Below are 24424 nucleotides of genomic sequence, written 5' to 3'. Positions count from 1 at the left end.
TAATAATTTTTATGTTAAAGGAATGAAACCCATACCTAGACTTTCAAAAATAAATAGGATTTCAACTGGCAGGGTAATAGGATATTAAGTTTAAACAAAAAAAAAAAAAAAAAAAAAAAAAAAAAAAAAGGCATTTTCTTTTCTTCCCCACATTTTCCTTTCAACTAGACCTCAGCAGGTTAGGCAAATGGAGTTTATTTTTCCTCTTAGCATTTGTGCATCTTGGGTATTATATCTTGCAGTTGTATATATATAGCATCTTTATGCTTCAATCCCTTATCCATTTGCCTCCAAATTCTAGTTTCTAGTTCCCATAGCCCCTTTTCTGGGTTCCTTTTCTTTAACCAGGGAAAGATAATTTGTCATCTCTGCCCCCCCCCAATTCAATAAGAGGAAAGCCAAATGAAAATACCAAGTATTTGGCACTGAAATTTGAAATGCCACATTGGAACTCAGACCTGTGATTTCCTCAATGAAAGTAGCCTAGGACACAATCTCACCCCTGTCTTCACTTTCTGTGTGTCTCTTGTCCATGATTTCCCATAAATCCTCAACCTTTCAACACTTGAAACTTTTCTCCAGATCTCTTAAAGATAGATTGGGTATTAGTGGAACATTAAAGCCATCCATCAGTTGGACCCTCTCTTTGGGATCAGCTCAACCATTTTTCTAGTGATACTTCAGGATCATACTTACCTAAAACACTGCAATGTAATGAATATAAACTGAACTACAACTGTATATTGCATTCAACTCTCACTTAAGACTTGGTTAGAAAAAACATGAGGAAAACTCAGCCTTCTGTTGAGAATGCAATCAAATTCAGAAGCAGCTTCCAAGCAGGGACAGAGATAAGAAGTATTCAGGAAGACTTCAGTTAGATCTGACCTCCCTTGTAAATGTCACAGATATTGTCTCAATACAGAGAAATTGCTTATTTATAGCATTTACTTATTGAAGCTCCTGTTGCATGCAATTCTAGTACAATGAAACCTTATGCAACTGAAGTAAATGGAGAAATATTCTGATTAATTTTCTAGTTAACAGGAAATCAGAACATCCTTTTTATTTGTTATTGTTACCATTGTGATTACAGATTTTCTTTGGATATATTATTCTAATTCCAGCCCTTTAATGGAATCAAGGGGATGTAATTTAATCCCTTGTGTTCAAGAATTTTGCCTTGATTTATGATCAGCATTATAAACATTAGTTCTTATTATATAACTGTGCTGAAGTATATTCTATATATCCTACAGGTTTCTTTTTAACAGAAGTCTCTAGCATATGCTTATATGCTTTTCATTGTCTTATTCTCCTAAAACTTGAACGTAGATGAATTGGTGATAAAGAGATCCTCTTTAATTAAGGTTAATATTATATAACACACACCTGTACTATTACTACTAGGTCTCTACCCCAACGAAATCGAAGAATGAGGGAAAAGGCTCATATATACAAATATTTGTGTAGCAGTTCTTTTTGTAATGACAAGTAGAAACCAAAGGGATGACTTTAGGGGAATGGCCGAATAAATTATTGTTCATGAATATGATGAAATTTTATTGTGCCTATAGGAAATGATGAGAATACAGCTTCAGAGAAATCTGGGAAGACTTAGATAAACTGATGCAATGTGAAATAAGCAGAACCAGGAGAATGATTTATACATTAAAACATTGTAAAGGCAGATTTTAAGTTTGAAAGATTTGTGAACTCTGATCAATACAGTGACCACTTCTGAATCCAGAGAACCACTGAAGTATACTTCCCCACTCTTCTGACATAGATGATGACATATTTATTATGCAGATTGAGGCTTTTTTGGACATAGCCAGTGCAGAAATTAGTTTTGCTTGACTCTGTGTATTTTTTACAAGGGTTTACTTCTCCCTGTCCTTCATGCGAGATGAGGAGAGGAGGTAAGGGAGGAGGGATGAAAACAGATGGTGGTGTGTAAGGTGGAAGGAGAGAAAATTGGGTTTTTTAAATGAAAAAAAATTTAGCTATGCAACTTAAAAAGAAAGGTCTTAATCAGTTACATCAAGTTCCTAATTTTAATAGCCTCAGAATGTATGGTGTTTATGGCAAAGGATATTTCCTAAATTACTTTGTGTTTGCTTATTTATAAATAATAATTTTATATCATTTACAAATTTATGAATTTTTATATTTACAAATGTCCAAGCATTTATAAATAATATTTCATATTTTCATTTATATTTGGCTTCCCTGTTTGTTTTTATGGGTGTCAAAAATTGGCCATTTCCTTGACTGTTTTTGAAGCAATAGAAGCTTCTGTCTATATAGGTGCTCCCATTTAGGATGACATCATGGTTGAATCTAAGTCTATTCTGACTAATTGGTCTCTTTAACTATCAGTTTCTGGAGTAGCCAAAGTGATTGAAAGCCATTTTTGGAAAACAGAATGTGAAACTTTGCTGTCCCTTTTTAGTCCTGAAACGAGGCACCAAAATCCCACTTTTGCCTCTTGCTGTAGCTTTTACATAGCAAGTTTTTAATAAGGCAGGCTTTTGTTTCATCATAGCCACATGTAAGCCTTCTCAAGAACAAGTTTATGAGACAGCCATACTAAGTCCTCGTTCTCTGGCCTTCATGAGGATATAAATATTCTTTTTGGGGGGGGGAACCTCTCCCTCTTAAAATAAACAAACCAAATAAGCCTGAGCTCCTCAGGGTTTTATTTTCATTGGCATCTTTGTCCCCAAACCCTGGCCACCCACCCAGTCTGCTCATTTCTGTCAAAAAGCTTTCTGAGTAATCTCATAAACCAAGTAATACAGGATTGAAAGAGAGGGATTGCTTTAAAACCAGGTGGATGCAGGTTTCCTTACTGCTTTTGAACTTTTTAATTCATTCAACAGCTTCTTTGCTGTCCTGTTTCCTCTCCTGTCAGGGCTAGACCGATTTAGTCAAGAACTACAGTGCGCCTTTCATACGATCACAGACTCAGTTGGAAGAGAAGGGCCCTAAAGGCAACCTAGTTCCAGCTCCTTCATTCTGTCAATGAGGAATTAGAGAAACAAAGTTGAAGGGAATCTAATGTCAGAAAGTAACAGTGGGAAAAGTAAGTCAATTTTTCTGACTTCAAATCCTGAATTCTTCACATTGTGCTACACTCCTCCTGCATTGGTGAGGATGCTCACTTACAAGCATACTCAAATGCTGGAGACCACCTTCCCCTAACAATTTCATCTCTTTTTATCTTCCCAACTGGGAAGGTGCCTCTTCTTTAGCAGATCAAAAGTGCCCCTCTGCACAGAATTTCTAGACTTGGCAGATGATAACATCCTCTAGAGCCAGTATTCTTTCCTTTGTCCAGTATGTCATGTACCTACCCTGACAAAGTACCAGTTAGGCAATTGCCAACCCAATTAAAATATATGCCCGCTGAATTGGCCAAGGTAAGGAGATTATTCATCTAGGGATGTCTGTACTTTGAAAGTCTTAAGCCTTTTACTAGCCAATGATATGAGAAAATTAGGTAGAGTGGCCTTTTTTAAGAACAAAAGTGAAAACAAGCTACTAAATGATTCAATTTCATGGAGTTCCTCTCTCTTGGAAACTAATGTCTGCAAGTGATATTGAGCTTAACTCCATTTTATGGGCATGAATCATGGATTCAGAGTTAGGAGGGCCTTCAGAGGTCACCATAATTCAAATCCCACATTTGCAAGATGAGGAATCGGAGCCAAATTGGTTAAGGGACTTGCACAGGGTCACACAAGAAATAAGGTCTAGCTTCTATTCCATCATAGACCTAAAATACTTGGGAGAATGCAGTGTGAACTTAATAGCAAATCTATTCATGTTAACTGATTTTTTCCTTATTATTTTAAGATTTTAGCATGAGCAAAAGCAGGAATTGAGGCTTATAAGGTTAGTGGGGATTGATCTTGAGATGTTTCATTTTAAAAGCTCTACTCTCCAAGGATTTTTATAATCTTTTTTTAGTAAGCAACAAAGACTAATGGGAAATGACCCCTTTTTAAATATATATTGATTATTGCTCCTTACCATCCTCCAGTTGCTATTCATTTGTTCTCAAAAATCACTGGGAATGAGTGGTTCTAACTGATGGAATCAATTGTTTCCTATCTGAAAGCGAACCATTTGATGGATAAGGTAAAATCATTGGTAATGATCATACATGACATGTTACCCAGAAGGCAAATCAAAAATCAGAAGGAAATCAGAAAATAGGTAAGATAATGGGATATCCAGGGTGAAAAACTGTGTTCTTATATTCCTATTCTAGTCATTCTATTTGTCATATATAATATTGTCTTTCCACAATTTTGCTTCTTGGTTAATTTAAAGAGCCATCATCGATAATGAGACAAAAGTGAAATATGAATTTGAACATGTTAATGGTGTTTTTGAATTATAATATCACTTCCCTGTATTTACTCAGCATTCATTTCTTGGCGTTTTACTGGAGGCAAGATTCACCTGCAAAAACAACTTTGTGAGCTCTTACCCCTCTGCGTTGAGATTTCTCTTCCTCATTCTGACTCTTCCACATTGAAAGGCTTCAGATCAGAAGACTCAGTTCTTACCCTTTTAGTATATTCTATTACTAAGACTCAAAGCTAGCTCACTGTTGCCCTTTCATCACCACTGTTCTGCAAGTTACTACAAGCATCTGTCTCAAGGGGATAGAAGGGAGCTGGTCAGTCTTGTAGTACTTTCAAAATTTCTTTTTTAAATCATCCCTTCCCTATCCCCTCCACAAAGTCTGTTAAAAGAAAGATAGGAATGAAAGAAGAAAGGGAGGGAGAGAGGAAGGAAGGAGAAAGGAAGAAAGAAAAGAGGTTTATGTTGGATACACACTAGATCATTTTTTTTTTTTTTAACAAAAATGGTTCTTTTTGGTGGAAGTTGGTTACCCTCCCTGAGGACCACATGGATTTACATGTGGTGAACATTATTCCATACTGTATTGAAGTATTTGCCATTGTAGTCCTGATCATTAAGACTGGCTTTGCTTTACAGAGGGAGGCATCATAGATAAGGAAAAAATCTGAAGTTTCTCCGTTTGTGGGAGTGGAGACACCTATTATCTGCTTTGGAATGCCAAGTGAATTTGCTACTGGAGGGAGTCAGTGTATTCCCTCCGTTACTCCCTGCCTGAAATTCTATCAGCCTCTTGAGCTGTTAGATATAAATAACTTAAGAGACCCAGTGGGTACTAAAATCTCAGCCTGGAATGAGAGATTGATTGAACCACTTCCTTCCTTCAATTGCTGCAGGCATAGATCCCTCTGTTGACAATAGGAGAGAGGGACCCATGTTCCACCCTCAGAGAGATTTCAGATTCCCAAAAGAAGGAACCCCAGATTTGGAGAGCAGATATGGTTTCTCCTAAGAGTAAATGTAAATGTTGATCCATTGTAGGTCAGCACCTGAGGCACTAAAAGATAGACCATAAGATTTGTCATTCCAGTTCCTCACCCAGATACCTTTGTTTAAGAAGCTACAAACATTTCCAGAATTTTGGGACTCAAGAACTCTCTTCATCTCCTGTGGCATTCAGTTACAATAATAACAACATCATGATAATAACAATAATAATGGAATTTATATAGCACTTTAAGGTCTACAAGGCGCTTTACATATTACCTCAATTTGAATTCAGTTCAGTTTCTGGAATTTTGAGATATAGGGTTAGGATTTGGAGAAGGGAAGAAAGGGGAGGAAAAAAAAAAAGGTGGACAGAATAAAATCAGTGAGTTTAAAATTTCCTAATTACTAAAACCACTCCAAAGTGGAATGGACTGCCTTAGGAGGTAATGGCTTCCCCTCACTTCAAGTTTGTCAAGCAAAGGCTATTTGGGGATGGATGAAGGATTTTTAATAGAAGTAAAATTTGGATTAAATGATCTCTGAATTCCTTCTAATATTGATCTGTGATTCTGTAAAGGAAATAGAAGAAACTAAATTTTATTCTGTAATCTGACATGAATAAGCATTTGCAGGGAGGGATGGAATCCCATTGATATATCCACAGAGTCCTTTGTTATTTTTCAACTTAATTTTGTGTGTAAATATCGTAGAGCTCAAGAAAAAAGGGGGGGAGGGGAAGACAAGTGGAAAAGACAATTCTTTTCTACCCTTAGCAAAAAGGGAGTTAAGAAAAGTAGGCCCAATATGACTACACTAATTGTCTTCCCACTTCCATCGACAAGGGGAGGTTTCAGCTTTGGACAGTTTTCTTGTGCTCAGCTTCTGCCTTAGGGAAGAGAATTTGTCCCCCAGGACTTTTCGAAGCCCTACACTGTCTCTACTGAAAGGCAAGTCCTTTCTGGGGGCTGGGAGCTGCCCTGTGAACATCTCCCACTTAGCAAGGGCATCCACAGCCCCATCTACTTCAGCCAGCTCTTCTTCTGAGACATCCCTCTCCAGGGCGGAGATGCAAGTTGCCAGCCAGAGTTCATGTTCTTTGATGATATCTGAAGAGCCAGAAGAGTCTCCTAGCTGTTGCTGGCTATCCAGGTCTGCCAGGGAGCACATTCCCTCCTCAGGCTCGAGCTCCTGCCCAATGGAGAAAGCATGACTGCATGTGTCTGGGGTGAGGGGCTCCGACAGGCTTGTGACTGCTTCAGAGTCATTCTCACAGCCCATTCCTGAGTCCGAGCTGAAAGGGAGGACATCTTCAGACGCAGAGAGGTCTCCTGCCTCTTGACTGGGCCATGCCATGGCTACAGTTTGAATCCAAGCATAGAGTTTCTGTGAGAAGAGAAACCAAGACATAATTCTCCATATTAACTCACCTCGACTTAGAAACTCCGATCAGTGTTGTATGACAGGACAAATAACAAAGCATCCCCCACATCCTAACAGAAAAGTGATGAACTCGGGAGGTGGAATGCAACCTCCATTTTTGGACACAGTCCATTTAGGAATTTGTTTTGCTGCATTATGCATAATATTTGTTACAAGAATTTTAGTTTCCTTTTTTTAAATAGGAAGATAAAGAAAAATAGGTTTTTGTTCATTGAAAAAAAAAAAGTTTTAATTTTTAAAAATTCCCATAGATCTACACAAAGAACTAAGAAGACTGTTTCCTTTTGAGTATGTCTGTCTCCATTATGACTGCAACCTTTTGTCTGGGCTCCCATGAGCATCAGAGGGCAGTAAGCCAAGCCCCAGATGGTGTCCATGGTAACTGCCAGAATGGCCAGGAGTAACCCTGATGACAAAGGACAAGCTTGTCAGAGCAAAGGTGGCTACAGAATTCAGAAAAGGGTTACAAATTTCCCAGACCACTTAGGACAAATACAAATGGGCAGCAAGCCTAGTAGTACCTACATCATTTCCTTTCCTGCATGACTCGGCCACAGTGAAAGCCAAGAGCTCTTCCATTGTCTTTCCCAAAAGTGGGCTGAGGCTGGAACTGTGGCAACGCCCCTTCTCCCCACCGTTTTCCTCCCACCCACACAAACACAGTCCCCTGAGGCTAGAGAAGTCATACTTCCCTCCTCCGCAGAGAACCCCTTTTTGCTATTCCTCTGCAATGATTTATGCAGGAAAGAAGCAGACTGGAGTATCTTGAGCTGTCTGGATTGTAAAGAGAAACAAGATCTCTAGCTTATGGCTTGTGAGCTTTGGTCAGCCATATCACAAATCTGGAGGCCAGAAAAACACGTTTGTCCCTACCCCCAACACACACAGAAGTTAAACCAAGTTATGTAGTTTACAGTTTGTACAGTAGAATGTAAACTATGTGAGGACAGGGACTGTTAAGTTTTTAAAATATAAATTATATTGATATCTTTTGTTTTCATCATTTATATTTCCTGATGTATTTTATACCCCTTTATACCCTAATAGAAAAGAAAAAAAATAAAGGGTTGAGAGACAGAGTAGGGAAAAACACTCAACAAAACTAATCAACATATCAGAAAAACATCTAATATTAAATGCAATAAGACTTTCATTTTTGGTACCCCCAGGCCCAGCACAGTATCTTGCACATATTAGATGCTTAATAAATACTTGCAGAATTAAATTAAATTGAATTTGTGCAGTGAAACCCTTAATATTCTGAAGAATGGGGCTACATATGATACCTGACTCATCTGCCTTCATTCACATGTCCTTCCTCTTTAAAGCAGAGGCTCCAAATTCCAACTGTAGCTGTAGCTTTAGGATATGGAATATCTATTAGCACACTTTGATAGTAGCTTTCCTAATCCTAGCCTTGTCACTCCACATCAGATCACTATGTGATCATCTACAGTTATGCTTTAAAAGAGGGAAGAAGTTAACTGTATTTGCTTTTCCCCAAGTCGCCCTGCACTCTTCTGTAAGAGATAAATAGTTCATTTTTCTTTGTTGCTCTCTGATTGTAGCATGCACATTAAGTAGACGGAAAAATGTTCTCCCCAGCTAGTTTCTCAACTATGGCCTCTATATATGTGGCCATAATAGTGTCTCCATGTTCTTAGTACAGATATAGGCCCATGTTTGGGAACCACATGTGACTCATTCGTAAATGGACTCGCATAGCCTCAGGTTAACAGATGGAAGCTGCCTGTGTTTATGATACAGGACTTTTTTTTGATATTAAAGATTACTTTTAAAATGTTTTGAATTGAAAATAATTTAAAAACCAATGAATAAAAGTCTAATTTTTAAAAACTGAATGACATTTTATTTATTTTTAACTATTTTTTGTTTGAAGCTTTAAATTTTTTTACATATATTTTAAATTCTTACTCAAGATTTTCTTTATATCTGGACAAGTCTTACATGCCAATTTGCAGATGACCAGTAACCTCATTTTAAAATTTAAGATGTTAAAACTAGCTTAAGTATAGTGCGTTAGTTTTCAATGTTGTTTTTTACTCAGTTGTGTGACCCCATTAGGAATTTTCTTGGCAAAAATACTGGAATTGTTTGCCATTTCTATCTCAGGCTTGTTTTACTGAGGAGGAAACTAAAGCAAACTGAGTGAAGTGACTTGCCCAGAGTCACACTGCTAGTAAATCTGAGGTCAGACTTGAACTCAGGAGGAGGAGTATTCCTAATTACATAGTGCCCTATGGTGAAATATTTTTCATCAGTTGGCATGGAGGTAATCTTCTCTGCTAACAGCAGAGGGCAGCATGATTACACTCAAACCGAAGCGTCAAACTCAGAGGCTACATAGAAGAATGCTTAGCCCTTCTCAAACAAGCACTAACCCTGTGGAGTCTCACTTTCTTCCCTTCCTCTAGGTTTCTTGATCTTCCTCTGGAATGATTTTTCTCTCTTTGAAACCACTTACTCAATGCCTAAATATCAGTAGTATTTGAGGCAAATACTCTGAATCAGTCAATCAATAAACATTAGCTACTATAGGCAATGGCTAGACAAAAGATTAATGGAGGAGACAATATGCGAACAAATGTGTAAAATAAATTGGAAATAATCAACAGAGAGAAAGCACTAAAATTAAGGAAGATAGAAGGTGGAACTTTTAAATGGGACTTGAAGAAAACAGGAGACAGAGATGAGGAAAAAGAGCATTCCTGAAATTTAACGTACATTAGATACATGTGGTTTTTTTTTAATTTTATAGAATAAAAAAATCATGCCCATAATATAGTACAATAAAAATGATGATTGTATATGAAACTGCAAATCTACCATGCACAGCTTGCTATTGCTTTCAAATATACAACAAAATTACTATGCAAATTTTTTTCTTCCCTTCTCCCCTGGGGTAACTATCATTAGACACACATATATGTATAATTATTCTACACATACTTCTGCTTATCAGTTCCTTCTCTGGATGCAGATAATATCTTTCTTCATATGTCCTTTGGAATTATTCTGAGTATTTATAATAGATAAGATAACTTATTTGCTCAAAATCGTTTTTAATATTACTATTATTTACACAGTGTTCTCTTGGTTCTGCTCTTTTTGCTCTTCATTATTTCATGCAAGTCTTTCCATGTTTTTCTCAGACCATTGAGGTCATTATTTCTCATACTGTAGCAGTATTCCATCATAATCATGTACCACAACTTGTTTAGCCATTCCCCAATTGACAGGTATCCCTTCAATTTCTTGGCCTTCACCAAAACAACTGCTATAAACATTTTAAAACATATTCTTTTTCTTTTTCCCTAATCTCTTAATTGATAAATTTAATGATTTTTTTCTGTCTTTATCCCTCTTGACTTCCCTATAACCTTTGACATTGTTCATCATCCCCTTCTTGTATTCTCTCCTCTCTGAGTTTTCCTGACCCTATTCTCTTCTAGTTCTTTTCCTACCTATCTGATCACTCCTGTCTCCTATAGTGGATCTTCTTTCAGCTCATACTTACTAGCAGGGATCATCTCTACAAGCCCTATTCCAGATCCTCTTTCCTTACTCTGGATTATTTCACTTGGTGATCTCATCAACAATCACAGTTTCAATTCTCACCTCTATTCATACAAGTCTCAAACTTCTCTGCTGGCCTCCAGTTTCACATCTCCAACAGCTTTGATTCTGTGGTCCCCTGATGGGGGGGAAGAGGAGAGGGGGTGCCTTCTGTTCTAACAATAAGTCAGTAATCCTAAATCTTCTTGCTTTGGAATCTGCCTCAGGAAACTTTTGAGATATCTCACGACACCAGTCTGGGACCCCAAACTTTTGGGGTCCCCTTCCCAGCCTCAATATTACAATTGAACTGAATGTTCCAAAAACATCTTAAACTCAAGACAGTCAAAATTGAATTCATTCTTTTCCCCCCGAAGTATTCTGTCCTTCCCAACCACTGTGGAAGCAACCACCATCTTCCCAGTCACAGACAGTGACAGACCCAAGTTTCAGAGTTTTTTTCCATTACACTGGAAGTTCTTTAAAGCCAAAAAATAGGTATGATTGACCTTTTTATATTTCCCCAGTCAACTAACCTAGAGTTCTGCACACAGTAAACACTTTATAAATTTTGCAGCATAGTATTATCTGAGTTTTCCTGAGAGTGTTTATGATAACTATCATTGTAAACAGTAATAGGAAAGAAAGGAGTATTAGGGTGCTATTCATTGTTTTACAGCTGAGAAAACTGAGGCTCACAGAAGTAAAATCCCCAAATAAAAGTAAAAATAGGACACAGTGAGCAGAGTTGTATGTCTGACCTTTCTGCTCAATGGTTGGAGACGAGAGTAAGATGAAAACATTTCTTGGATGAGAGATTAACCCTCAATGAAATCCTCATAAAACTTCCTTTTAAACTTTTCTGTTTATATATAAGAATCTCTGGGTCTTGTCATCTCCCTAGGTTTCTTCAGTGAAATCAGCTGGGGACCCTGTTGACAAAATGTTCTGCCTTAGTTATTCACTTTTATCTTCAAAATCTTCCACTGGCTCTATTTCCTCTGCTTCAAATTCTGATCTTCCTACTTTAATTAAAAAAAAAAAAAAAAAAATTCTAACTTCAATTCCAGTATCCCAATGAAGCAATGGAAAGAGCTTTGAATGCAGAGTCTGAGAATATAGTTTCAAATTCTAGCTCTGTTCATTACTACCTCTGTGAATCTATGCAAGCCACTTAATTACTAGAACTTCAGTTTCCTCATCTGTAAATTGAGATGTTTGGACCAAATATCCCCTGAAAGCCTGAAACTCTGGTTCCAAATTTAGGATTTTATGACCTTGGCATGGACTTGACAAATGGCCAACTTGGCAGCTATGTGCAGCAGAGCTAGTCTTATGGCACCTAAGCTAGATTCTGAAGAAAGCAGGGATTCTATAAAGAAAGATTCTTTCTACATCTGTGAATGAAAAAGAAGGAATTGGAAGGTCAGGTACAGGGAATAGTAAGCTGGTCAGTTTTCCTGAAACAGAGAATGTATAAAGGAAAATAAAATGAAGTAGAATTGGAAAGGTAGGGTAGAACCAGATTATAGATGGCCTTCAACAGCCAGGTGATGAGTTTATTTATATTTTATCCAAGAGGCAACAGGGAGCCACTGATGATTTTTTTTTAACTAAGGAGATGGATAAATTTTAGTTTCTGTTACTCTGGTATTTTAGGAATAGCAATGGCAGCTGCATTGAAGATTGAATGCAGAGAGAGAAAAAGAGACTTAGGACCAGTTAGGAGACTGCAACAGTCCAGAAAAAAAAAAAAAAAAAAGGGCTGGATGGGGTTAGGTGATCTAGGGTCAAATTTGAATTCAGATCCCCCTGACTCCAAGGCTGGTACTCTATTCAATGAGCCATCCAGTTGCCCTGGTCATTGAATTTAGTAGTGAAAAAACTGCTGCCTTCAGAAAAGAGATGACATAGACCAACATCCTAACACCCTATATTAAAATAAGGTCGAAATGGATTCATGATTTAGATATAAAGGTTAATACTATAAGCAAATTACAAAAATAAGGGATAGTTTACCTATTAGATCTTTGGAGAAGGGATGAATTTGTGATCAAACAAGAAATATAGAACATTATGAAATGCAAAATGTATATTTTGGATTACATTAAATTAAAAACGTTTTGCACAAACAAAACCAATAGGGTCAAAATTAAAAGAAAAACAGAAAGCTCAAAACAATTTTTATAGACAATGTTTCTGATAAAGACCTTGTTTCTAAAAGAGACAAATGAGTCAAATTTATAAGACTACATGTCATTTCCAAGATATGATAGGATATGAATAAACAATTTTCAGATGAAGTTAAAGCTATCTATAATCACATGAAAAAATATTTTAAACTACTATTGATTAGAGAAATACAAATTAAAACAATTCTGAGGTATCACTTCACACCTATAAGACTGATGGGAAAAGATAATAATAAAGGTTGGATGGGATGTGGGAAAACTGGGACACCAATGTATGTTGGTGGAGTTGTGAACTGATCCAGACATTCTGGAGAGCAATTTGAAATTATGCCCAAAGGGCAATAAAACTGTGTATACCCTTTGATCCAGCAGCGTTATTATGGGTTCACATGCCAAAGAGATCATAAAAAAGAGGAAAAGACGTATATGTGCAAAAATGTTTGTAATAGCTCTTTTTGAGGTGGCAAGAAACTGGAAACTGAGTGGATCCCCTTCAATTGGGGAATGGTTGAATAAGTTATGGTATATAAATGTAATGAAATATTATTGTTTTAGAAGAAATAATGAGCAAGCTGATTTCAGAAAAGCCTGGAAAGACTTACATTCACATTACTAAATGCAGTGAGCAGAGCCAAGAGAACATTATACACAGTAACAAGAAGATTGTGTGATGATCAGCTATGATAGATTTAACTCTTCTCAGCAATACAATGAATGATCCAGGATAATTCCAATAGACTTGGGATGCAGAATTCCATTCACATCCAAATTGAGAACTGAGGAGACTGAATGTAGATGGAAGCACACTTTTTTCACCTTTTTTTGGTTTGTTTTCTTTTTCTGATTTTTCTTTCACAACATGATGAACATGGAAATATGTTTAAAATGACAGTACATGTATAACATATCAGATTGCTTGCTGCGTTAGAGAGGGGAGAGGTAAGGAAAGAGGAAGAAAAAATTTGGAACTCAAAAGTGAATGTCAAAAACTATTTTTACATGTAATTGGAAAAATAAAATACTATTGAGGAAAAAAAATAGAAAGGAGATGAGAAAATGTTCTTCCTGTCTTTGCAGAGGTATCTAAGAGGGGGTGGGGAGGAGTTCGGGAAATGTGGGTATGTTACTTTGTATCTACACTGTCAAATTCATTTGGTGTATTGGTAAGTCTTGCTAAACTGCTTTTTATCCTTTTTTCTAATTTATTGTTACAAAGAATTTCTCATTGGATATGGGAGGGAAGAAGATTAGATTTTTGACATTTCTGGATCAAAATATATAGATAAGAGACTCAAATTTACAAATCATTCTCCAGTTGTCAAATGGTCAAAAGATATGAACAGACAAATTTCAGATGAAGAAATTGAAACCTTTTTTAAGTCATCTGAAAAAATGCTCTAAATCACTATTGATTAGAGAAATGCAAATTAAGACAATTCTGAGGTACATTTCTCAGATTGACTAAAATGACAGGAAAAGATAATGATGAATGTTGGAGGGGATGTGGGAAAACTGGGACATGATGATACATTATTGATGGAGTTGTGAACTGATCAAACCATTTTAGAGAGTAATATAGAACTATGCCCAAATGGGCTATCAAACTGTGTGTGCCCTTTGATCCAGCAATGTCTCTCCTGGCTGTGTATCCCAAAGAGATCATAAAAAAAGGAAAAAGATCCACATGTACAAAAATGTTTGTAGCAGCCCTTTTTGTAATGGCAAAAACTGGAAACTGAAAGGATGCCCATCAATTGGGGTATGGCTGAATAAGTTATGATATATGAATATTGTGGAATATTGTTGTTCTATAAGAAATGATCAGTAGGATGTTTTCAGAGAGGCCTGGAGAAAATTAACTACACTTAAAGTGAAGTAGTAGAACCAAGAGAACATGGTACACAGTTCCAATGGTCTTGTGATGGAGAGAGCCATCTACACTCAAAGAGAGGACTGTTGGAACTGAGTGTGGATTTTGACATAGTATTTTCACTTTTTTGTTGTTATTTGCTTGCATTTTGTTTTACTCTTACTTTGTTTTCTCTTTTTTTAATTGCCATCTAGGGGCAGGGGTGAGGGGAAGAGAGGGAGAAAAAATTTGGAACACAACATTTTGCAAGGGTGAATATTGAAAAATATCTATGCATATGTTTTGAAAATAAAAAACTTTAAAAAAAAAAAATAAAGTACCCCTTGATTGCACCCATACTCTGTCATCACCAAAATTTTCTTTGTTCCAGACAAACTAGATTATTGGCCGTTCCTCATGTCTAGCTTCTCCTCCATGTATGGACATTGCTTTCTATTCTTCCTTCCTCACCCTACAATTTCTACCTATCAAAATTCTACTTATCCTTTAAAATTCAGCATGCATCATCCCTTCCACAAAGCTTTCCTTGATCACATCTGATAAAAATATCTCTCTTCTCTGAACTTCTCAGCCTGGCCTTGAAAGTATCCTCTCTTATAGTATTTATAACATACAGGTATGGAATGAATTACATGAAATGTTGAAGTGTTTTGAGCCTCTTCTGAAGAAATAAATTGGTGTTATTCTCACTGCAGATTATCTCCATGGGAACATCTTCCCTCTTGACCTAGTGTTTGGGAGTAGGCTGGTCTATCAAGTGAAATCATAAAAATGGCATCAGACCAATTTGCTCATCTCCCCTGGGAAAGCCAAATCACTGACAGCTCTGAGGTGGGGATCAGAATCTATTTATTCTCACCTTTGGCCCAGAAGAGTCCCTTGAATGTTAATGCTGCCATCACTTTGACATATAGGTTCTGAAAGTACTATTGAGGTGCCAAGTTACAAAGGAATACCAATACCCCTTATAGGGTAGGATGGTCATGAGTGTCTTAGAAAATTATCCTGGCCAGAACAAGCCTACTTTGACTTTGTGATATCATCCAGACAGGGGACTTACCAGCCATTGAGCTTTTCAGCAAGTTCTCCAGCCTCTATCCCTTGGGGAAAAGCCTCCTCTAGACATTCCTGGCTGAGTAGATTAGCTCAGAACTTTCATCTGACCTTAAAGTCATGAAGCTAAATCTTCTGAATCATGTATATGTATATGCACATCTTTTAATTATCCAATTTGTGGATTATCTAATGATTCTCCTCATTTGCTTTTTTGCCATCATATAACAGCATATTCCTTCCCTGAGAAAGTGGGCAGGAAATAGAAGAGAAGCCTAATTTCAAATGCACCCATTTTAATTTTTGTGAGTAACCTGGTATAAAGTAAGGTAGGCAGCACTATTGGCTAAAATGGGAGTTGAGGAATGATCTGGGGATTTCTGACTTTCTTCACGTTCTCAGACATAAAAAGGGCCCTTGGGCTCTTGACTGAGTTGGAATGTCCTCCCTCAGCATCTCAATTTTTCAGAATCCCTATTTTCCTTCCAGTCTCAATTCAAATGCTATCTCCTATGTGGGGAATTATTTCCTATTTTGCTAGTGCCTTCCCCCACACATCACCTTTTAGCTAACAATAGCTAATATTTAGGTGCTACATGGGGAGCTAGGTGGCAGAGTGAATGGAGTACTAGACCTGAAGTCAGAAGATCCGAGTTCAGATGTAACATCAGACACTTACTCAGATCAGGTCACTTAAACTCTGCACGCCTTAATCCACTGGAGACAGAACTGGAAAACCATTCCAGTATCTTTGCCTTAATCCACTGGAGACAGAACTGGAAAACCATTCCAGTATCTTTGCCAAGAAAAACCCATGGACTGGGTCTGGTCCATGGGAGTCATGAATCATTGGACACAACTGAACAATAACAAAAAATATAATAACAATAATTGTATATCTCTGTCATGTAAGATATATATTCTAAGTTACAGGGGAGCAAATCCATGTTCACCTGTGAGCTTTGTGTGGGTAAGAACAGATGTTCAGTGTCATTAGGTGTCTTCATGGAATACATGGTGCACTCATGGAGCCAATGGGCTTGTTCCCCCTTCTTCTTGATCCCTCTTTTAATTTTTATCTCTTCATGGGCACCAAGAGTGCCCTCACTCACCTTGTATCGCTCAATGAGCTTGAATCCAATGAAATGCTGCAGCTTCCGGAGGCATATCGGGCAAAGATCCAGGGGCCGGAGGAGGGCCTCATCCAAACTCAGGACTCCCTGCATGATGCAGCTCAGCCAGCGGCAATTTCCCAAGCCAATCAGATGGCAGATCTCATGACATGTGACCTATTACAAAAATTAAGATTGTCGGCCTAGTTTGGGAAGAAAAAACTCATCCGTAATTATCCATGTTCACCTATTTCCTACTTTCTCTCCATCCTAGTCAATTAATTTAGGATTTCTCCATTCCAAAAGGTAAGCGATCCATGATCCCTCTTGAGGAAAGAGACCCAGATATCTTGTCTATTCTTCCATTAAAATAAACATTTTTGAGGACCTTCCTTTGGTGATATAAATGACAGTATTTTATGTGAAATAGAAGAATTGGTATGCCATAAATGTTTAATAACCAGCATTGTGAAAACAGATCACACTTCTAAATTTAATCTATAATATTAGCATTTTCTTCATAACTTTTTAAATTCTAGACAATCAACCAAGCAACAAATGAAGCTCTTATTGTAATGTTTGCCAATTTCTGAAGTGTAAATATTCCCACTAAAAATTCAACAATCAGTCTTTGGTTTGATTTGGCTCTAGCACACTCCTAATTAGAAGGATGTCAAAATATATAGGGTATGTCAGGTGACACTAACAATCTCTTATTCACTGCAGCATCTGAAGTTAGTTCCTGCAGCAGACAATGAGCCTCATTCATTCATCTATTTCATTCAGCCAAGATGTATTAAGTCCTGCTCCATGTAATTCTTGGTTATCAAAACCCGTGATTGTAGGCCATAACCCTGCACCAACTCTTAGAGGTTGTCCCCACGTCTGGACTGGCTGCTGGATTAAGACCAAGAGAAATCCCTGAATAGATTCCAAGGAGAGAAGAAATTCACTGGAGACTTCTAGTGCTGTCTAGTTTTGTTTGATTTGGGCTGGTTTGGCTTTTTTTTGGGGGGGGAGAGGGGAGTTAGGGAGAGATTCCAGCTTGATTGACTCAGAATTAAGAAAGCTATTTAATCCCATATGCTTGAAAAACACCCAGAGCAGCTGGAACTCTCAAAGACTCTTTCAGGTTCATTTACACTCTCTGCAAAGACTACATCTTCGCCTAAACTGGCTCCCCTAATCTTTACAATCACAATTTAAACTTTATCCACACCCTATTACATGTGTGAGATGTCCCTTCAGCCAATAAAACACTTAATACTAATTAGGAAGCTATTTCTTTTTTTGCTTTTTTATTATTATTATTAAAGCTTTTTATTTTCAAAACAAAGCATGGATAATTTTTCAACACTGATCCTTGCATAGCCCTGTGTTCCAAATGTTCCCCTCTTTCCCCCCACCCCCTCCCCTAGATGCTTGCTCTTTATTTTTGGAAGGGACTAGACCCTGTGATTTGATCAATGTAAGGAACTTCTAGGTGATGAATTTCTTCTACCAATTCAATTGGGTACCTTCTCTGCCTGGAGCACTGAGAAATTAAGACATTTCCCACATCACATAGTCAGTATGGGTCAGAAAGCAGAGTTCACTCAATCCCAGGTTTCCCAGCCTCCAAGACACCTCTCTATTCATTAAGGCACACTCAGGACCCCACTTCTCAGGAACTGTGTGATATCAGACATCTGAAATGGCTTTGAAGCTTCAATTTGGCCCCAAGTGAACAACAAGGTCTGTCTTCTAAGACTAGGAAAAACCTGTCCTGGCACACATACCTTGCAGCATTGGACCATCTCCAGAATGCTGAAGAATAATGTCCGATTTCTGTCCTTCAGGGTTATCTCAGGCACCCTCAGGGTGATCTCGGATATCTCCTCAGCCCCTGGAGTCTGGCAGAAATCAGCTGAAAACCTGGCAAAGCTGCATACTCCTACTTCTGAGTAAAGGAGAGAATACCATAGTGAGTTTTAGGAATTAAGGGGTTAAGGCTGGGATGGGGAAATGAAGAGACCTGAGGAATCAAGACTCATCTTACTTCTCTACAACTCTAAGCTCTTCTCTAAAGTGATAAAGTAGTTTCAGAAATCTTTCATCAAGAAACACCCACATTTTGTCCCGTTTATCACTGTGGTGTTCCTGGGCAATGAGTCAGACTTTTTCAGCTTGTGACTTTCTTCCCCAACTGTTTAATATAGCCTTGAAAAGAGCCATTTCTCCCAGAAAGTGACTTTGCTCTGAATTTTGGGTTGTCGGTAACAGAAACTATTTTCATTCATTTCATAACCTGTATGATCTCATTAGGAAAGGCAAGCAATTGATTCTTTTTAAATGGAAAAATATTGTAGTATCATAAATTTAGAATTAAAGGGGAATTTAGAGGACCTCAGACGCAACCCTGCATTTTACAGATGAGGAAACTAAGGTTAATCAAGATTCAATGGTTTATCCAGGATCACACAGCTAGAAAAGTGTCTCATATTTCAACTCAAGCTTTCTTAGCCCTAAGCCTGTTGTGCCACAGTTCTCTTTTACAGTCCTGACCCAGTTTCCCTAATTGTCCTATTCAGTTACTCTGCCTCAGGTTATAACCATTCCCTCTTAATGTAAGGATAAAGGTCTCATATCTTAGACCTTAGGCTATACTTATTCCCTCTTAAAGTTTGATGGGATAAAGGTCTTTATCCATTTTAGACATCAGTAGAATATCAGGAGCCTCTCCAGTACCTCCCATTATGTCATCCTGAGGTGCCTCCTCCCATTAGGTCATCCCATCCAGTTATCTTCCCCATTATGTCATGTTTCTAGTTAACCTATAAAAGAATCTTGCTATCTGACATTCAGGGCTGGATTCTTTGAGGGGATAGTTTCATTCAGCCCTGGGACCAACCATGGATCCATCTGGTCCCAATAAATCTCTCCCATTTAATAAATTATTGAATTGTTCTCTAATCTCTATCTTGCTCAGTTTCTCGGGCATTACAAGCCCACCATTCTAACCTAGATGGTATTTATAAGTCCATGTCTACAGAAGTCCTTTTCCTCCTTCCTCCCTAACCATGATTAATTGAGGGTTTTTCCTATATTCTTCTTATTTCTTCCCCTACTGAAAAAAAAAAAAAAAGAAAGAAAGAAAGAAAAAAAAAAAGACATCAAACTTGAGCTCTTGTGATTCCTATAAGATGTCTTCTATTTATGTTCATGTTGTCTAACTAACACCCAGGAATTATCTTTTCCTGCATTAGTCTTTCAGTGGAAAGGCTCCACCCAAATTTCTCTCCTGGATAGAAGGTATCAGGAACCAGATCTCACCTTGTCCTGGAAAGGATTTGCCAAAAGTGAAGCTCCAGGTTTCACAGGGATACAGGTCCATGAGGGTGAGGCCCAGTACACACAGGGCATCTACAGGTTTATTGTTTTTCAGGAAAGTCAAAATGCTATCTAGTATGGAATACAAAAAGGAGGTGGTTCTTATTGTGGTGTCAGATGATAGACTTAGTAAGTGTACTCAAATATTATGCCACAACATATATAGTCTTAGATTTAGTCACTTAATTTCTCAGTTTCCCTGGGCACCAACAATAATGGTTATACTGCCATACTTTTAGTTCCAGGTCTCTGTTTCCCTTTCCTTCACAACTCAAGCAACTTTTCCTCCTCGAGATCTGGCAGATTTCTGCCCCTACTCTGACCAGCTAGGGTAACCTTCAGTTTTCTCTTAATAATCCAAATATGTATCACATGCAAGATGTTGGAATTTGTAAAAATAATTTGCAATCAGCATTGTACACAGAGGGAAAAAAAGAAAAAGTTTCTGGATCTGAATTCTGAAAAATATTCTTAATTTCCTGGATTCTGATTCACAATAATCTGAAACCTAGCTGAACAGGAATAGCTTCTGGTTTTGAGTGAATTATCTATGTTTTTGAGTGAATTATCTAACCTACATAATGGATTTACAGATTTATATACGTGAATAATAGAATGAGCTAAACCAGGAGAACAATCTCTGTGATTCCAGCAATAACACAAAAAGAAACAACTCTGAAAGACCTCAGAATTACTCTTACCAAAGCAAAGATCAACTGTGATTTAAAAGACAGATGATAAAACATATCTGCCACTCTTGGCAAAATGGTGATAAACTAAAGTAAAGAATAAGACATTCATTTGACCTGTTCTGCTTGACTATGCTTATTTGTAAGACAAGGAGCAGTGAATTAGGGGTTAGTCACATATATGAAGGTGGGAATATATATCAAGCTATCTAATAAAAAATTATTGTGATTCCTACTACAACTGCACAAAAATGTCATTCAGCAGCCCACAGGCAATAGGAAAGTGGAGCACTAGCAAAACCAGAACTAGCTCTGACAAACGCCAGCAAGGCCAGAAAAGAGACTGAGAAAAAGGGACCACCTTCAGTGAACTAAAGTGTAATCTAAGAATTCAGGTGATTTAGGGCAAGACCAAGAAAGGCTGAAAATTGGAAGAAAATGTAAGCTAACTGATGTAAAAAAGAAATAATTGGTCTGAAAAATAAGTCAAGAAGATGTAATTTAAAAATAACTGGATGCCCAGAAAAACAGATTTTAAAAAAAAGCTTGAATACTAAATTTCAAAAAATCATAAATGTAAACTATCCATATCTATTAGAATTAGAGGGCAAAGTATATGAATCTTTCAAATACTTCTGATGAAAAGACTAAAGCTGAATAAGAAATCTAAAATATAAACATAAAAATCCATAGAAATCTAGAAAGTTAATGTTTAAACAGTAGGAAGGAGCTGTATAATGATGTAGTACTAACATTCTAATAAAGGAAGAAAAAACAAGTATTACTTCAGAATCTCAGTGTCTTCAAAGGGTGTTAAATAAGAAAAACACATGTTCTAAGGAGTAGAATAGTTCTAAGTGTTTTAAGAGGGGAAGAAAAATGAGAGTAAAAGTAGGAATATACTCATATAGAAAAAAAGAAAGCATAGAACATATAATTAAGATAGAAGTTAAAGAAGCATTGAGGAATGGATGAGATAAATTAACATCAGATGGACCTCACTTCTCTGAAACAGAAAAAAAGGTTGAACACACAACCTTCAACAAATGTGGAAATCCATCAAATTTAATAAGAAAACAAGTGAGGGTAGGTGGCTTAGAGAATGTGGGATTAAAAAGAAGGATAACACCACAGTTCCAAGGAGGGAATAATCACATGCAAAACAAACTAACTGGAATTAAAAATTGAATGGATGCCCATCAATTGAGGAATGTCTGAATATGTGATATATGAATGTGATGGAATATTTTTGTTCTAGAAGAAATAAAGAGTAGCCTGATTTCAGAAAGGCCTGGAGAGACTTGCATGAGCTGATACTAAATGAAGTGAGCAGGAGAATAGAAACAGAAAGATTATATGATGATCATAAGTCTTATAGTAACAGCAAGTATGACAGTCTCAGCTTTTCTCAGCAATATAGTGATCCAAAACAATTCCAATAAACTTGGGATGGAAAATGCCATCTGCATCCAAAGAGACTGTATTGAAGCATACTTTTTTTAACCTTTTAAATTTTTTTGCTTTTTCTTTTTTGTGGTTCTTCCCTTTTGGTCTCATTTTTTTGACAACATGATTAATATGGAAATGTGTTTAAAATGATTGTACATGTTTAATCTATATCAGATTGCTTGCTGTCTTGGGTGGGGACAGAGAAAGCAAGAAGAAAAAAAATTGAAATTCAAAATCTTACAAAAATAAATGTTGAAAATTATCTTTACATGTAATTGGAAAAATAAAATAATATTAAATAAAAAAAAATAATGCCAATGATATTCAATTCAATGCTTTAAAAAAAAAAATTTACACACACAACTTTCTGGCCAATTGGGGAATTTGGTTTTTTACTACATGTTTATAACAAAGGCTTTATTTTTATTCCTTTCTCTCAAGGGATAGAGGAAATGAATATGTGAAAATAAAATTTAATTAAAAGAAAAATATATCGATCCTGAAGGAGGGATCAAAAGAATAGGAGAAAGAAAAGCAAATAAGTAGAATCTAAGGAGATATCCATCAATTGAAGAATGATTGGACAAATTGGGGTAGTGATTGAAAGTGCAATGGAATGTTATTACACCATAAAAAATAATGAAAGAGATAATTACAAAGAATTCTAAGTAGTAGAAATTGGCACAAAGTGAAGTGAAACCAAAGTGAATCAGGAAAAAGAATCTGTATAAAGACAACAGTGTTCTAAAGAAAAACATCTTTAAGAATCTGATCAATAAACTATCCATCCATTTCTCTATAAGACATGTGATGAAGCCTCTAATTCCAGTCAGAGAGATGATGATTTTAAAGTACAAAAGGAAATATATATTTCTGGATATGACCATCCTGTGAATTTATCACAAGTGTGTTTTTCTTTTTAACCTTTTTTTGTTATTGTTAGAAGTGGAAGACAAGGGGATAGGTAAACAGGGAGATGTGAATCTTAATGCAAAAAAAAAAGCCATTGAAACATTTTTAAAATGAACATAATCAAGTTCAGAAAGAACAAGCCAAAAAAACAATTTAAAAAGTAATGGGTAGAAATTTGTTATATACAAATAAGTCATATGAAATAAAGATTTACCATTTCATTTACAAATTTCTTTTTCTCTTTTATTGGGCATATATGGAAATGTTCTTTTTGCTGTTTAAGTAAGGACTAAAAAATAGTAGGAATACCAATAAATCATCTTCAAATGGACAAGAAAAAAAGAAATACAAAACATTACCAAAAAAGTAATTTTGTTACTATCTTGTTATATGTATGTATATAGAACATATGTATATGTATATATATAGTTTATTTTTCAAAAAACTATGTGAGTTCTTAATGTGCTATACAAATTTTCTTCTTTGAATATTTTGTTTACTGATGACTATGAAGTTCACATTTAAAAAAGCAAAAAAATTTTTTAAAAATTTTCATCCCATCACTTTCCAAATATCAGACAGATCTGAGTGTCTCTGTTTTTGTTTTTAGTCTTCAACCCCTCTTCCTCTAGTAAGAGAGTTTGGATCAAGACAGCAGAAGCTCACCTAAGGAAACAAATTCTCCTCCCCATTACTAGTGAAAAGAAATCCTTAAACTTGGGTAGTAGTATATGATTATAGGACATGTTTACTCAGTGGTTTCTCCCTAGCCTCTTAGTCAAGGAAAGAGGAGTTATTTCTCCAGAAAGTCCAATTTTCTTCTTTTATTAAAAAAAAAAAAAAAAAATCCCTTCCTCTTCTATATTTTAGGGATGATGATGACAATAACTGGAAGAGGAGGAAGAGGATTATGATGATGATGATGATAACTGACCTCTAGGTAGTCCTTTAACATTTGCAAAATGCTTTATATACATTAACTCATTTAAACTTTAATAGCATCTTTGTAAAGTCCTATTGATATTAACTTTATTTTACAGAAGAGGTAAGTGAGGTTTAGAGAAAAGAGGGAATTTGCTCATGCCCAGGAAGTATCTGAGACAGTATTCAAAGTTAGATCTTTCTAAAATTCCAAATCTAATGCTCCATTCCAGGAGTCTTACTGTAACTTGGCTCACCAAAACTCCCTTATTGAAATAGCAGAAGCTGCTTGTCAATATAATAAATTAATAATTCCAACAGTGGCAATGGTACTAGAGACGGAACATGGACAGAGCTTCCATGGAAGGGTGCCCACTTAGACATGCATGTACAATTCAGGTAAGTGGGGAATTAAATAATAAAAAGTGAGGATAAGTGGGAAAAAAGGTGATCATCAACAGGCACTTTATCACT

General features: G+C 36.6%; 1 protein-coding gene across 8 annotated transcripts in view; it reads right to left on the bottom strand.

Annotated features, from left to right (window-relative positions):
* Window positions 1-5583: 5583 nt before the first annotated feature.
* The window catches only part of AMZ1 (archaelysin family metallopeptidase 1), a 45174-nt gene continuing 26333 nt past the window's right edge, over window positions 5584-24424 (bottom strand). For all 8 annotated transcript variants that reach the window (XM_074281188.1, XM_074281187.1, XM_074281190.1 and 5 more), the window contains 4 exons: window positions 19923-20051; window positions 18389-18549; window positions 16611-16787; window positions 5584-6750 (listed from right to left, as the gene is read on the bottom strand). In XM_074281188.1, coding sequence (XP_074137289.1) covers window positions 6181-6750; window positions 16611-16787; window positions 18389-18549; window positions 19923-20051 — 1037 coding nt within the window. In that variant the 3' untranslated portion in view covers window positions 5584-6180. The remainder of the gene's footprint in view (window positions 6751-16610; window positions 16788-18388; window positions 18550-19922; window positions 20052-24424) is intronic.

Source organism: Sminthopsis crassicaudata, chromosome 1 (assembly GCF_048593235.1).
Source record: "Sminthopsis crassicaudata isolate SCR6 chromosome 1, ASM4859323v1, whole genome shotgun sequence".
In the NCBI taxonomy this organism is placed as follows: Eukaryota; Metazoa; Chordata; class Mammalia; order Dasyuromorphia; family Dasyuridae; genus Sminthopsis; species Sminthopsis crassicaudata.
Note: the sequence above shows the minus strand (reverse complement) of the source record. Positions and strands in the feature narration are given on the sequence as shown.